Source organism: Lactuca serriola, chromosome 6 (genome assembly GCF_051521515.1).
Source record: "Lactuca serriola cultivar US96UC23 chromosome 6, Lser_US96UC23_V15, whole genome shotgun sequence".
NCBI lineage: Eukaryota > Viridiplantae > Streptophyta > Magnoliopsida > Asterales > Asteraceae > Lactuca > Lactuca serriola.
In genome coordinates, this window is record NC_136413.1 from 19,103,913 (window position 1) to 19,117,254 (window position 13,342).

General features: G+C 38.5%; 1 protein-coding gene across 1 annotated transcript; it reads right to left on the reverse strand.

The window, feature by feature from the left end:
• Positions 1-356: 356 nt before the first annotated feature.
• LOC145057442 (acyl-lipid (9-3)-desaturase-like) lies at positions 357-2,093 on the reverse strand. Its single transcript, XM_079005288.1, has one exon. The coding sequence runs from the start codon at positions 1,958-1,960 to the stop codon at positions 617-619; it is 1,344 nt and encodes a 447-aa protein (XP_078861414.1). The 5' UTR covers positions 1,961-2,093; the 3' UTR covers positions 357-616.
• Positions 2,094-13,342: the final 11,249 nt, after the last annotated feature.

Genomic DNA, 13,342 nt, shown 5'->3' on the forward strand with positions numbered 1-13,342 from the left:
AGTAAATTATCATTACAAGCAAGGTATTATTTTTAAATCGATTTTGATGGATATCACGTGAAAATGGAGTAACACAATAATTGGCTATGTAATTAAAAAGACATTTTTGTCTTTTATATTAGGAACAAGAATCTAAGAAATATGCTTAAATAGATACCTTCATCTAAAATTATAACAATTGTGTATGATTTAAAACGTAATTTGTTGTACTTCATTTTGCTATACACTTCTTTCTAGTACCCATTACATTAGCGATATGAGTACATAACACATTAATGCAACCACAATTATATCCCAACATAGAAAAAAAAAGACTTATACACATCAACAACACAATTTATAGCCTAAAACCAATATTACGAAGACCAAAAGCAACCAAACTTTGATCATTTTCACTAAATTTATCCTTTAACTACAAAGTAAAACCATTCATGATCCATCGTCTACATAGCTATGATCATCTCAATAGCAAAAACAAAACACATTATTAAACATCAACAAATAAAGTAGAAGTGTAGAACCAACGAATTACCCTGGATAACCAAAGAATGAGGTTGAATCCAAAAACAGAACAACACCATAAGCATAAATAAACCAACACCCTCTTCGTTTAACCTTAGCCATGACTGTTTACAGCTTCCCAGACAAGATTTTTAGGGACAGGCTTCGTCAAATCACGAGCCTGTAGAGCAGCGTTCCTCAGGGTCGCAATCGTCATCTCATTGGCCTTGAAGAAGGAGGCAGAATCATAAGGCAAACCATGTTTCTTACATAAATCCTTCACAATCGGAGATATTTTTCTATAGTGACATCTTGGCAACCTTGGAAAGAGATGATGCTCGATCTGAAACTGAAGCCCACCATGAAACCAGTCCATGAATGATGAACAGGTGATGTTGAGTGTGCCATTGGTTTGCTTCTCGAACCAATCGTTTCCACTTGGTTCACCCACGTAAACAGTTGAAGAGAAATGGTTTAAAGTAAACTGAACATGTTGAATCCCAGTGACTGAAAAACTCGCTAACACGAACATCACTCTTTCACTCCAGTTGGGTAAGCAAGAAACAAGCAGAGGATACCATATCCAAAACACTAGAAGCCCGAAAAGCTCTTGGCCTCTATTGGGTACCTTTGTGCTCGATAAAAGCAACACGAAAGATTGAGCGAAGAGATTGAGTCTAGCTACACACATAACAGGGTAGTATGTTAAATGTTGGTAGCTAACAAGGAACCTGGTTATAGAATCGAAGTTTAGTTTTCTTTCGTAGTATTTGGATGTAAGAGAGTCGAAGAATTTTGAAGAAACCGCGAACACTGGTATGTGTTGAAGGTCAGGATCATATTCAAGACTGTTAACAGCGATATGATGTGCAGTGTGGTTTCTCTTCCACCACGCAATGCTGATTCCGGCGAGACAATTTCCGGTCAAGATCTGAGCAAAACGATTGAATTTCCGATCCATCATTATCTGATAGTGGCCGGAATCATGGCCTAGCCACCCACTTTGAATCCAAAGAAACCCCATTAATCCACCGCAAATCAAATGAACAAAAGCACTCTGGCTGAATAAAACACCATAAACACACACGGAGAACATCATTGCTATGACGACCATGGATATCAAAACTCCATGCCCTTTCTTTTCGAACAAACCCATTTTTGTGAATTCGAAGTAAAGCTTTCTGTAATCTTTGGAGATCTCGGAAACGGCGTAGTCTTTGAGATAATACCCATTGAAGAACTTGTCGAGATATTGCCAAGCAGTGGATGGATGAAGAGCGACGTAAGCATCGGTGACGTCTTGACCAGCAAGATTCAACAATGGCAGGTCACCACCAGGGTGGGTTTTCATCCACTCTGAGACGTCATAAACTTTTCCCTGTATACAGATCCACAGATCCCCTGGTTTGTTGTGAGTTTTGAGCTCTTCAGATGTGACATACCTCTTGGGTTCTGCCATTGAAAAGCTGAAGCGAAAGGAAGCTTTTTTCTTGAGATTTAAAGGGATATTTGAGACACTCGCTTCCTATCTATTCTTAGTAAGAAGTCATTGGTACATGGGGGAATGGGATTTTCTGTGAGCTGTATAATAATTTCAACTTGCAGTTTAATTTATTATTTTTTATAAGTAGATATTTTGGATGTGTTTCCTTCCCTTTCTTTAATTATCTTTGCATAGCGCCAATGGAGTTTAATTGAAAGGAGCATATTCTTACAAAGATTATGGAACCACAAAAGTAGAACAGCATGTGCAAGAGAGCAAGAGGTCGGAGATGAGTGGGCCACATTAAACACGTGGAATGATGTTTGTGGCTTATGGTTTTCTTGGCATGTTTGTTACACTAAACATGATAAAAGGGAGTAGAGAGAAATAACAAAGATAAGAAACATGAAGAAAGAAAACTAATGTTGCATTTATGTTATTTTGAACCAAATACATGACGATATCTTTATAACTAAAGTAAGTGTGGACGGAATGGTTGCCTAATAACCCTTTAAGGCTTGGCGGAGTAGTCTTCGGCGAGGCGTGGTAAATCCGAGGTGGCCTCGGGGAACACCACGCCGCCACCTCGGTGAACTTAGTCCGGCATCGTTACTTGGCGTGAATGTACCGAGTTTGACTACATCCCATCAACCAATAGAACGACTCTTTTGTCTAAATTTTTAAATATCTATAAATATAACATTGTTGTAAATTATTGTGAATGACACCAATAATTGGTGAATTTGTGAAAACTATCATATCATATTATTTACATGACATATGATAGATACTTTTTATAGTATAAATAACATGCTCTTGCAAAGATATGACGACAAAATTTCACAAGATATAAAATATCTCATATCTTTTCTAAATCTTCTTCTCCATCAAATTTCTTTATCTATGCTGTTAGTTTAGTTTGTTTTAAATTATCTTAATCACGTTGAATTTTATAACATGTTATCAGTACGAAAGCTCAAACCAAGGTTATTTAGAAGTGGAAATCAAATATATCTTAATCAATGTATGTATTACTTAGTAAAAACATTATTAATTATAAAAACATTCATCATATTAAAATAATAATAATACTAATGAATTAATAAAACTTATACATTATGGACTACTAACGATTTTATTTCTTATACTAACATTTCTTTATGTATTCTAATTTTTATGCATACTAACATTTACATTATGTAACTAACTTTTATTTATGCATACTAACATTTACATTTTGCAACTAACTTTTATTTATGCATACAAACATTTAAATTATGCAACTAATTTTTATTTATATATACTAACGTTTATTTATACATGTCAATGTTTATTCATATTTTAGATATTATTCATAATTTTATTTAAACATTTACTAATATTTATTTATGTTTCTAATTAGTAAAATTATACCAAGTTATGTATTAGGTATAAATCTTATTAAATGATTTATAAATATACACAACTATATATATATATATATATATATATATATATATATATATATATATGCAACGGTTATAAACAGCAAAAACAACGACTATATTTTTTACCATAAATAAACATCTTTACCCTACTTATTTTACCCACAAAAAATATTTATCTCTTCTATCAAACAAATCAATTTCCAGAAATCAAGCTACAAGATGATTCATCCTTTTGTGATAATCATGACTATAATAGTCATGTTATTTTTCATCCCAATCCTTAACATTGAAGATAATATTGAATTTCATTTGCTTTTAGGCTTGTATGCAATGTTAGCTTTACCACTTCTTTTTCGTGTAATATTTATTGAAATAAATGGATTTTAATTTTAATTTTGATTTTGTTTAAAATTTATAGTTACATTATGTCCAAATTGCAAAGCTCGAGTTTGCAGCACTTGAAGTTAGTGGGAAAAACTATGTGCCATGGATGATAGATGTAAAAATGCATCTTGAGTCCATGGGAATCTCAAATGCTATATATTAATTTAATAATTGTTTGGCACAAGACAAAGCAAAAGCACAAGTTTTCCTTCGTAAGCATATTGATGAAATGTTAAGATTTGAATATCTTGATGTTACTGATCCAAGTATTCTTCGGAATCTTTTGAAAGAAAGATTTGATCATCAAAAGGAAGTTATACTTCCAAATGCTAGAGATGAATGGAGAACACTAAGGTTTCAAGACTTCAAGAAAGTGAATGAATACAACTCAGCTTTGTTCAAAATATGTTCACAACTCAAGTGTTATGGACAAGAAGTTACTGATGAAGATATGTTGGAGAAAACTTACTCTACATTTCATGCAACAAACATTACCTTGATGCAATAATATCGGATGTAAAAGTTCACAAGATATTCTAAACTAAATGCATGCTTGCTTGTTGCAGAGCAAAACAACGAGCTCTTGATGAAAAACCATGAATCTCATTCAACAGGATCAGTAGCACTTCCAGAAGCAAATGCTACAAATACTGATGGTCATCGAAACAATACACGTGGACGAGGGCGTGGTCGTGGCCGAGGACGAGGCTGTTGCTATTTTAATCGAAACCAAAGCCATAATCATAACCATAATTTTGGGTGTGGACAAGTGTAACATCCCAAAATTCAAGGCCAAAAATTTCATTTTTAAATAAGTTATTACATAAAACCATCAGTATAAAAACATTCATTATAATATCTCGTGACAAACCAAAGTCTCAGTAATCAAAACATATTATCATAAAACCATATCAGAGTGTAATCCCAAAGATCTCATGTGCGGAAAACATAGTGTGATGCACTGCGATCGAGTCGGCTCCTTTCCTTGAAAACAAAATACCTGAAACCAAAACTGAAAACCGTAAGCACAAAGCTTAGTGAGTTCCCCAGATACCACATATCATACAAACCAACTGATCCATACATGACATACATAGCCAAGAGCCATAGTATGATTCTCAAAGATGAAGGAAATGAAATATGTGAGTATAATGAGAACGAGATCGTTCCACCGACACAAACTTGAGGTTGGAAGCAAGGAGTTTTTGGCGAGGATGGCAATAATTCATGGCATTGAGATCGATCATGTTCTTCGTAGAGACTTGACGAAACATATTTGGATCGTTAACCATATCGATCTTAATGCAGAACCGGTCGATGATTTAGACGGTCAATATTCCGATGAAGATGCCCTTTATGTCTGTCTATCTAGATTTGGTAATTTTAATTTCCATGTTTTGTATTTTTAAATTCTATGTTGTTTTTTTTTTTGGTTTGTTTGTTGTAATTTTCTTTGAGGTTTAATGGAATTTTAGTTTTAAGATAATTTGGTTAAATTGATTATTTATAATATAAATTAACTTTAGAAAAAAATAGCATGGCAAGCGTGACAACCTACGCCCTGTAAATGACAAAAATTTGATGTAATGTGGCAAATCTTAGTTGGCGCCTATGTGAACTATGACAAACGTGACACCACCCCTTCCGAACTAATGTTATCGGCCCCAAGAAGTAGGGAATGGTGTTCCCGGTAGTACCAGAGTGCCACCTCAGCCAACTCATATGCCACTCTGATTTCATTCCCATCACCATAAGAATAATCCAAACCTATTTCTAAGAGGTGTTTGGGATTGTACTTTAAAATAACTTGTTGATTTATTGATTATTTAAAAATTCAATAATTTAAAATGAGTATTCCGTTATTGATAACTAGCAGAAGATCTAACGCATTATTGGTGCGAGTTTGAATGGGTTTCGATCAAATATGTAAACAATGGATTAAAATCTTTAAATTACGGAATGATAACAATGGAAACATAGATAGATTTGATATATCATTGTTATAATTTGATAAACTTTTGAAAATACAAAATGTTATAAGCTTATAATACCATGTTATCTATTAAGAGTTGCATTGTGAAAACTACAACCTTAGTCCAAAAGTTGGATGGGGGACATAGATTGCATGTCTGCATATATACACAAAACATTAAAGAAAATTGGTACTTAATTCGCTTAAACCAATGGTTTGATAAAAATACATGTAGTTGCTAATATTGCCTACATGAAAGATTATGTTGACTTTTTCTACCTAGTATTTATAAGGTTATGGAAATATGATCTGAATGCATAAGTAATGTTATTAGATGCGTGCCTTTAAATAGGCAATTATACAATAGCAACTGAGATCTATTCTATAGGAGATATAATAGGATCTAATCTATACATACAACAATCTTTGACTAATTATTTACTACGTGATTAATATGATTAAAATAAAGTATTTGGCACAATGGATTTGGGTGATCCATTATCCGTAATACGCCCCCGCAAGATGGAGGATCCATCGGATACACCAATACTGGATCTATTTCGAAGAAACGGAGCTCGAGACAGCGGTTTGGTAAGCATATCAGCAAGCTGGTCATGAGAATGAAGATGAAGTACACGGAGACGCCCGACTGTTACTTGTTCTCGGACAAAGTGGTAGTCTAATGCAACATGTTTCATGCGAGAGTGGTACATCGGGTTAGCACATACATAAGTGGCACCTGTATTGTCACAAAAAAGTGTGGGAGGTTCATTGATTGGAATCTCGAGTTCGTGAAGTAAGTTCTGTAACCAAACTAGTTCTGCAGAGGCATTTGCATGTGCCTTGTATTCCGCTTCTGTAGAGGACCGGGAAATGGATTTTTGTCTAATAGATCGCCAAGAGACAATATTAGAACCCAAGTACAGTATAATAGCAGTTGTAGACCGTCCAACATCATTCACGCCACCCCAGTCAGAATCTGAGAAAGCTGAGAGAGAGAGGGGGGGAGATTGGCGTTTTAGGAACAGACTGAAAGAGATGGTACCTTTGAGGTACCGAAGGAGACGCTTTAGGGCCTGCCAATGAGATTGGCGAGGATTGTGCATGAATTGAGACAATTTGTTGATTGTAAAAGAGATGTCTGGACGAGTGAATGCAAGATATTGTAGTGAACCAACTAATTTTCGGTAAGGGGTAAGGTCAACTGTTAGGGTGGAATCATGAAGGGTCAGGGGCTCAGAGGTACTGAGGGGAGTGGATACGTCTTTGGCACCTTCCATATGAAAGTTGATGAGAACATCTTTGATGTGTCTATGTTGAGAGAGAAAGATACCAGTGGGTGTTGGAATGATTTCAACTCCGAGAAAATGATGGAGTATACCGAGATATTTGAGAGAAAACTTATTGCTTAAGGCTTGAATGAAGTGAGTGAGGAAGGCATTGTTGTTACTGGTGAGGACGATATCATCAACATAGACTAGAAAGTAACAAGTGACATCAGATTGATTGTAGATAAAAAGAGATGCATCAGCAAAGAATTTTTTGAAACCAAATTGAAGTAGGAAGTTGGTGAGTTCAGTATACCAAGCTCTAGGTGCCTGCTTTAGACCATAGATTGATTTTTTTAATCTACAAATGTGATTTGGAAAATCAGGGTGGTTGTAGCCTGGAGGTTGGGCCATGAAAACTTCTTCATGGAGAGTTCCTTGAAGGAATGCATTGTTTATGTCAAGTTGGTGAAGTGGCCAGTTCTTGGATAAGGCGATGGAAAGAATGGTACGGATGGTGACTGGTTTGGTGACCGGGCTGAAGGTGTCAAAGTAATCCTTTCCAAATTGTTGATGAAAGCCCTTGGCAACAAGACGGGCTTTATATTTATCAATGGAGCCATCGGGTTTGCATATAACTCGAAAAACCCATTTGCATCCGATGGGTTTGGTAGTGGTAGGAGGTACAAGTTCCCAAGTGTGATTATTGAGGAGGGCATTGAATTCAAGGTCCATGGCATGACGCCATGTAGGGTCTTTGAGAGCTTGGGTGTGGGTAGATGGTTCAATAGTAGAGGGAATTGGGTGAAGGGTAGTGGTGTTTATAAGGTTTGCATTGTAATATCTGGATTTTTTTCGGCATCTAGGTGGGAGGAAAAGGGCTGGTTCGTGAGATAAGAGATGGTGATATTTAGGGTGTAGATAGGGCTGAAGAGGCAGGGGTGATGGGCTGATCAGGTGTGGTGGGAGTTGCTGGTGAGGATGGTTCTGTCACCTTGTTAGGAGTAAAAAAGAAGGTTGCAGTTTGGGTAGGCTGCTGTTGTGGTTCACTGGGAAGTAAGGTTGGTGTAGTATGTAAGGCTCGGTTTAGGTTGGGATTATGTTGAGGGATAGGTGGAATGAAATCTGTGGCTGTAAGTGGTGAGGTAATAGGTTTATCGGTGGAATAGGGAAACTCATGCTCAATAAATTCAACATGACGGGAATGGTAGAGTTTGGAGGTGAGTAGGTCAAAGCATTTGTACGCTGATTTAGAGGATGAGTATCCTAAGAAAATACATCTGGTATATCTCGGGTGAAGTTTTGAGGGTGCATAAGGCCGCAGCCACGGGAAGCATAGGCAACCGAAGGATTTGAGTTTTTGATAGCTTGGAGGGGTGTTGTGTAGTTTTTCGTATGGAGATCGAAATTCCAGGGAAGAATTTGGTAGCTGGTTGATTAGGTGAACGGCTGTTTGGAAGGCATGAGACCAGAAGGGAAAAGGTAGTTTGGCATGGTGAAGTAAGGATAGCCCGGTTTCAACAATATGGCGGTGACGCCTTTCAGCAATACCGTTTTGTTCTGGAGTGTGTGGTGGGGTGGTGAAGCGGGATATGCCATTTTCTTGGAGATAAGTGGTGAGAGTAATGTACTCTCCGCCATTATCAGTGAAGATAGAAACAATAGGAGTGGAATAGTATTTTTCAACCAGACTTTTGAATTGGGGAAATAGAGTTTTGACATCAGATTTTCGTTTGAGTGGGTACAACCATGCTGTCACACCCCGAAAACCGAAGGCGGAAACATTTCCGGGGTTGACTCCATGTTGAGTATCAAATCCAATGCACATAGTAAGTAAAGTAGAACAACCATTACATTACGTATTGAAAAGTTTTGCATTTGTTTCAAAAGTAAAGTTATACAGTTGTGATATATAGTATATAATAACAAAACGAACTGGTCTTCTGCGCACTCCAACCTGGAACAAAATGATCTTCGGGTAATGCTGACCTGAGAACACAATCGGTTTGAAAATCAGCATAACGCTGGTGAGTTCATAAGCGGTTTTGTTTTGTAAAAATGTTCAAGTTTCCTTTCTGTTTCTGAAAATGTTACACACCCAAAGAAAACCCCATATTTTCTTATATTGTTGGTTATCAAATGTAAAAGATGTATTCTAAAAAAAACATGTATACCCTTCTGAGATGTAAAGTTACCTGGTTTGTTACCCTTTTCTAGTTATGTAAAATGTTTTCCCCAGGAAAGTCCCATACTTTCCTGACTGTTGGTTACCAATGTAAAGAAAATGTATACTGAAACCTGGTTATCTTGTGAAATGTGTTAAGTTATTCATTATTACTGCTAAGTAAATCTCTGTTATCCTAATTGCGAGTTCCATAACCATACAATAGACTAGATGTGGCAATAAGTAGTCCACATCACCTTATGACTTTCGTCACCCTTGAACCATTTCGGTTCGGCTGTAGCTAGCAGCCAGGTGTGGGGTAGTCAGCCCCGTATAGATCTATACACTCAAGTCACGCTCTCTAACCCAGAGATTCTGGTTACGGGTGTAGTCCTCCACTCGCGTATCTCTGTGGAGTGTTCACCGAGGACGTGTCTCCAATCATATAGGACTAACAAATTTACTAGTGATAATATGCTAATCCTCCACTCGTGTATCTCTGTGGAGTGTTACCGAGGACAAAACAGTGTACAAGTTCTATGCTCAAAGGTTCAATGTCATGCTTTTAACTGAGAAAATATGGAAAATCATTTGTGAAATATATTTAAAACATAACAGTTTAAATTCCATTTCACAAATATATGTTTATGTGATCTGCATGTTCAAACGGCTATCGGTTGTAACGATCAGTGTTAAAAGCATATAAAATGTGAAACACACACATGAAAACAATTTTTGAGTACAAGAAACCCCTTGTACTTTGCTTGTGTTCCCCCTAAAAACAGTTAAAATAACAGTGAAAAAGGGTAGGAGTATGAACTCACCGCTTAATGTATAGTTCGAGTGTCACCGGATGCCTTGAACTCCTATGGCCCCTATTTTTCATGTGACGACACGTAAATGAGTTAGAACTAAGGTGTTTCATGACTAAACATGATGGGAAAACATCCTTAGGGCTTGGAATTACTAAGAATAAGTGTCCTATGATCCAAACTTAATGATTTATGCAAGTTTAGGACCAAATATGGGTATTAGAGTGGGTGTATGGTCTTGAAAATGAGTGTGCGGCTGGGGAGTGCGGCCAGGAGTGTGTGTGAGGCAGCACACAAGAGTGTGCGGTCGTACAGAGGGTGTGTGCGGCCGTACACAGGAGTGTGCGGCCGTACACTCCTCATTTGAGTCCATATGTTGATTTTTGAAGTGTATGCTCTTCATTCTTGGGAGTTTTGAATGTGTGCCGCCCCCATATGAAGGTGTGCGGCCGTACACCTTCATGGGATGATGAATATGATGAACATAAGGAGTTTTAAGCTTGGGATTCAAGTGTTTACCACTATACTTAGCTTGAAGATGAAGTAGATCACGATTATGAAGCCTTCCAAGTGTTCTTGGTTGATGATTTAGAGAGAGAAAGTAGAGAGGGGGAAGAGAACATCTAAATGAATGAATGAGGGGGTATCCATCCATAAATTGAATTGGGTGTGAGGTTGAGGGTGTTTGCGGTTGGTATGTGGCCGTACACACAGGTGTGTGGCCGCACACACCTTATTTGGTGAGATTTGGCCCTATTTTGTGATACTAAACACTCTCCAACCCTCCCTAAGACTCATATCTAATTTATACTAAGTTTAAAGCACCCATATGGAATCACAAGATTTAACAAAAGACAATGAACTCAAGTTTTAGTGCTGAAACACAGATCAATTACATGGGTTAGAAGTTTCGGGTTATCACATTATCCCCTTGTTAGAGGGAATTTCGTCCAGAAATTCAAAATTAAGATACAAGTCAAGATACAAATCATGGATTTGGAAAGAGATGCGGATACTTCTGTTTCATCGAGTCTTCACGCTCCTAAGTGAACTCCGGTCCCCGCTTGGCATTCCAGCGGACCTTCACTAACGGGATGCGGCTTTGCTTTGTACGTTTGACTTCTCGATCCATAATTTCAATCAGTTCCTCCACGAAGTTGAGGTTTTCATTGATCTCGATCTCGTCTAAAGGAATTACTAGGGTTTCATCGGATAGGCACTTATTGAGATTTGAAACATGGAAAACGGGATAGATGTTACTAAGCTCATGAGGTAAACGAAGTTTATAGGCTACCGGACCGATCCTGGCAAGGATCTCGAAGGGTCCAATGTACCTAGGGTTAAGTTTCCCACGTTTTCCAAAGCGTACCGTACCTTTCCAGGGCGAGACCTTCAACAGGACACGGTCTCCAACTTGGAACTCCAGAGGTTTCCGGCGATTATTTGTGTAACTCTTTTGGCGATCTCGTGAAGCTTTCAATCGTTCTCGGATTTGGATGATCTTCTCAGTGGTTTCGCGGATGATTTCGGGACCAGTGAGAGCACTGTCGGGAATTCGACTCTTGGCTAGCTGCGTGTCTCCTACCTCGGCCCAGCACAGAGGGGATCTGCACTTCCGACCGTAGAGAGCCTCAAATGGAGCAGCATTGATGCTGGTGTGGTAACTGTTGTTGTATGAGAATTCGACCAAAGGTAAATGTGTGTCCCATGAATTTCCAAAATCAATGACACATGCTCTAAGCATGTCCTCCAGGGTTTGGATTGTTCTCTCACTTTGTCCATCGGTCTGAGGATGATACGCTGTGCTCATGTCTAATTTGGTTCCAAGAGACTTCTGGAGTGACTGCCAAAATCTAGAGGTAAACCTACTATCTCGATCAGAGATAATGGACGTAGGTACACCGTGCAGTCGGACTACCTCTTGGATGTAAATTCTCGCGAGTCTTTCCATCTTGAATGATTCTTTGATCGGAATGAAGTGAGCGGACTTTGTCAGACGATCGACAATTACCCAAATGGTATTGTACCCAATCGGACACTTGGGTAACTTGGTGATAAAATCCATGGTAATCATCTCCCATTTCCATTTGGGTATCTCAGGCTGTTGGAGCAGACCCGAGGGTTTTTGATATTCGACTTTCACCTTGGCGCAAGTCAAGCACTTGCCTACGAATGTAGCTATCTCAGCTTTCATGTTTGGCCACCAGTATTGTTTCTTGAGATCTAGGTACATCTTGTCCGAACCCGGGTGAACAGAGTATCTGGTCTTGTGCGCTTCCTCCATGACAATCTCCCTGAATCCTCCAGACTTTGGAATCCAGATTTGATCCATGAAGCAGTAGACTCCGTCACCTCTGATCTCAAGTTTCTTTTCCATTCCCCTCATGGCTTCGATTGACACGTTCTCGGGTTTGAGGGCTTCTAACTGGGCTTCTTGAATTTGCATGGATAAGTTGGAATGGATGGTCATCGTCAGGGTCTTCACTTTTCGACTTGAACTCTCTTTTCGGCTAAGAGCATCTGCTACCACATTGGCCTTGCCGGGATGGTAACGGATTTTACACTCATAATCGCTGAGTAGTTCTACCCATCGCCGTTGTCTCATGTTCAAGTCTTTCTGATCAAAGATGTGTTGCAGGCTCTTATGATCAGTGAAGATCGTACACTTGGTTCCGTAGAGGTAATGTCTCCAAATCTTCAATGCAAAGATTACGGCTCCTAATTCCAAGTCATGTGTGGTATAGTTGACCTCGTGTGCTTTTAACTGTCTAGAGGCATAAGCAATTACTCTTCCTCTTTGCATAAGCACACAACCTAAACCTTGATTAGACGCATCGCAGTAGACAACGAAGTCCTCTGTCCCTTCGGGTAGGGACAGAACAGGCGCGCTGCACAAGGCTTTCTTCAACGTTTGGAATGCGGTTTCTTGTTTATCATTCCAACAGAAGGGTACACCTTTCTGTGTTAGAGTGGTTAAGGGTTTGGCGATTCTGGAAAAGTTCTAGATAAATCTCCGATAATAGCCGGCGAGACCCAAGAATTGCCGGATTTCTGTGGGTGTCTTCGGTGCCGACCAATTCTCTATCGCTTTAATCTTGGAAGGATCTACATGAATACCCTCCTCGCTTACCACATGACCGAGAAAAGTTACTTTCCGAATCCAGAACTCACACTTGGAAAATTTTGCGTACAACTTCTCGGATCTAAGGGTTTCCAGCACTAACCTCAAGTGTTGTTTGTGGTCTTCTTCGCTTCTGGAGTAGACAAGTATGTCATCAATGAATACAATGACAAACTGATCTAGATAAGGACGACACACCCGGTTCATCAG

What these genes read in the sequence shown, in the direction of transcription:
- LOC145057442 (XM_079005288.1), bottom strand. Translation starts at nt 1,960, where the DNA reads ATGGCAGAACCCAAGAGGTATGTCACATCTGAAGAGCTCAAAACTCAC.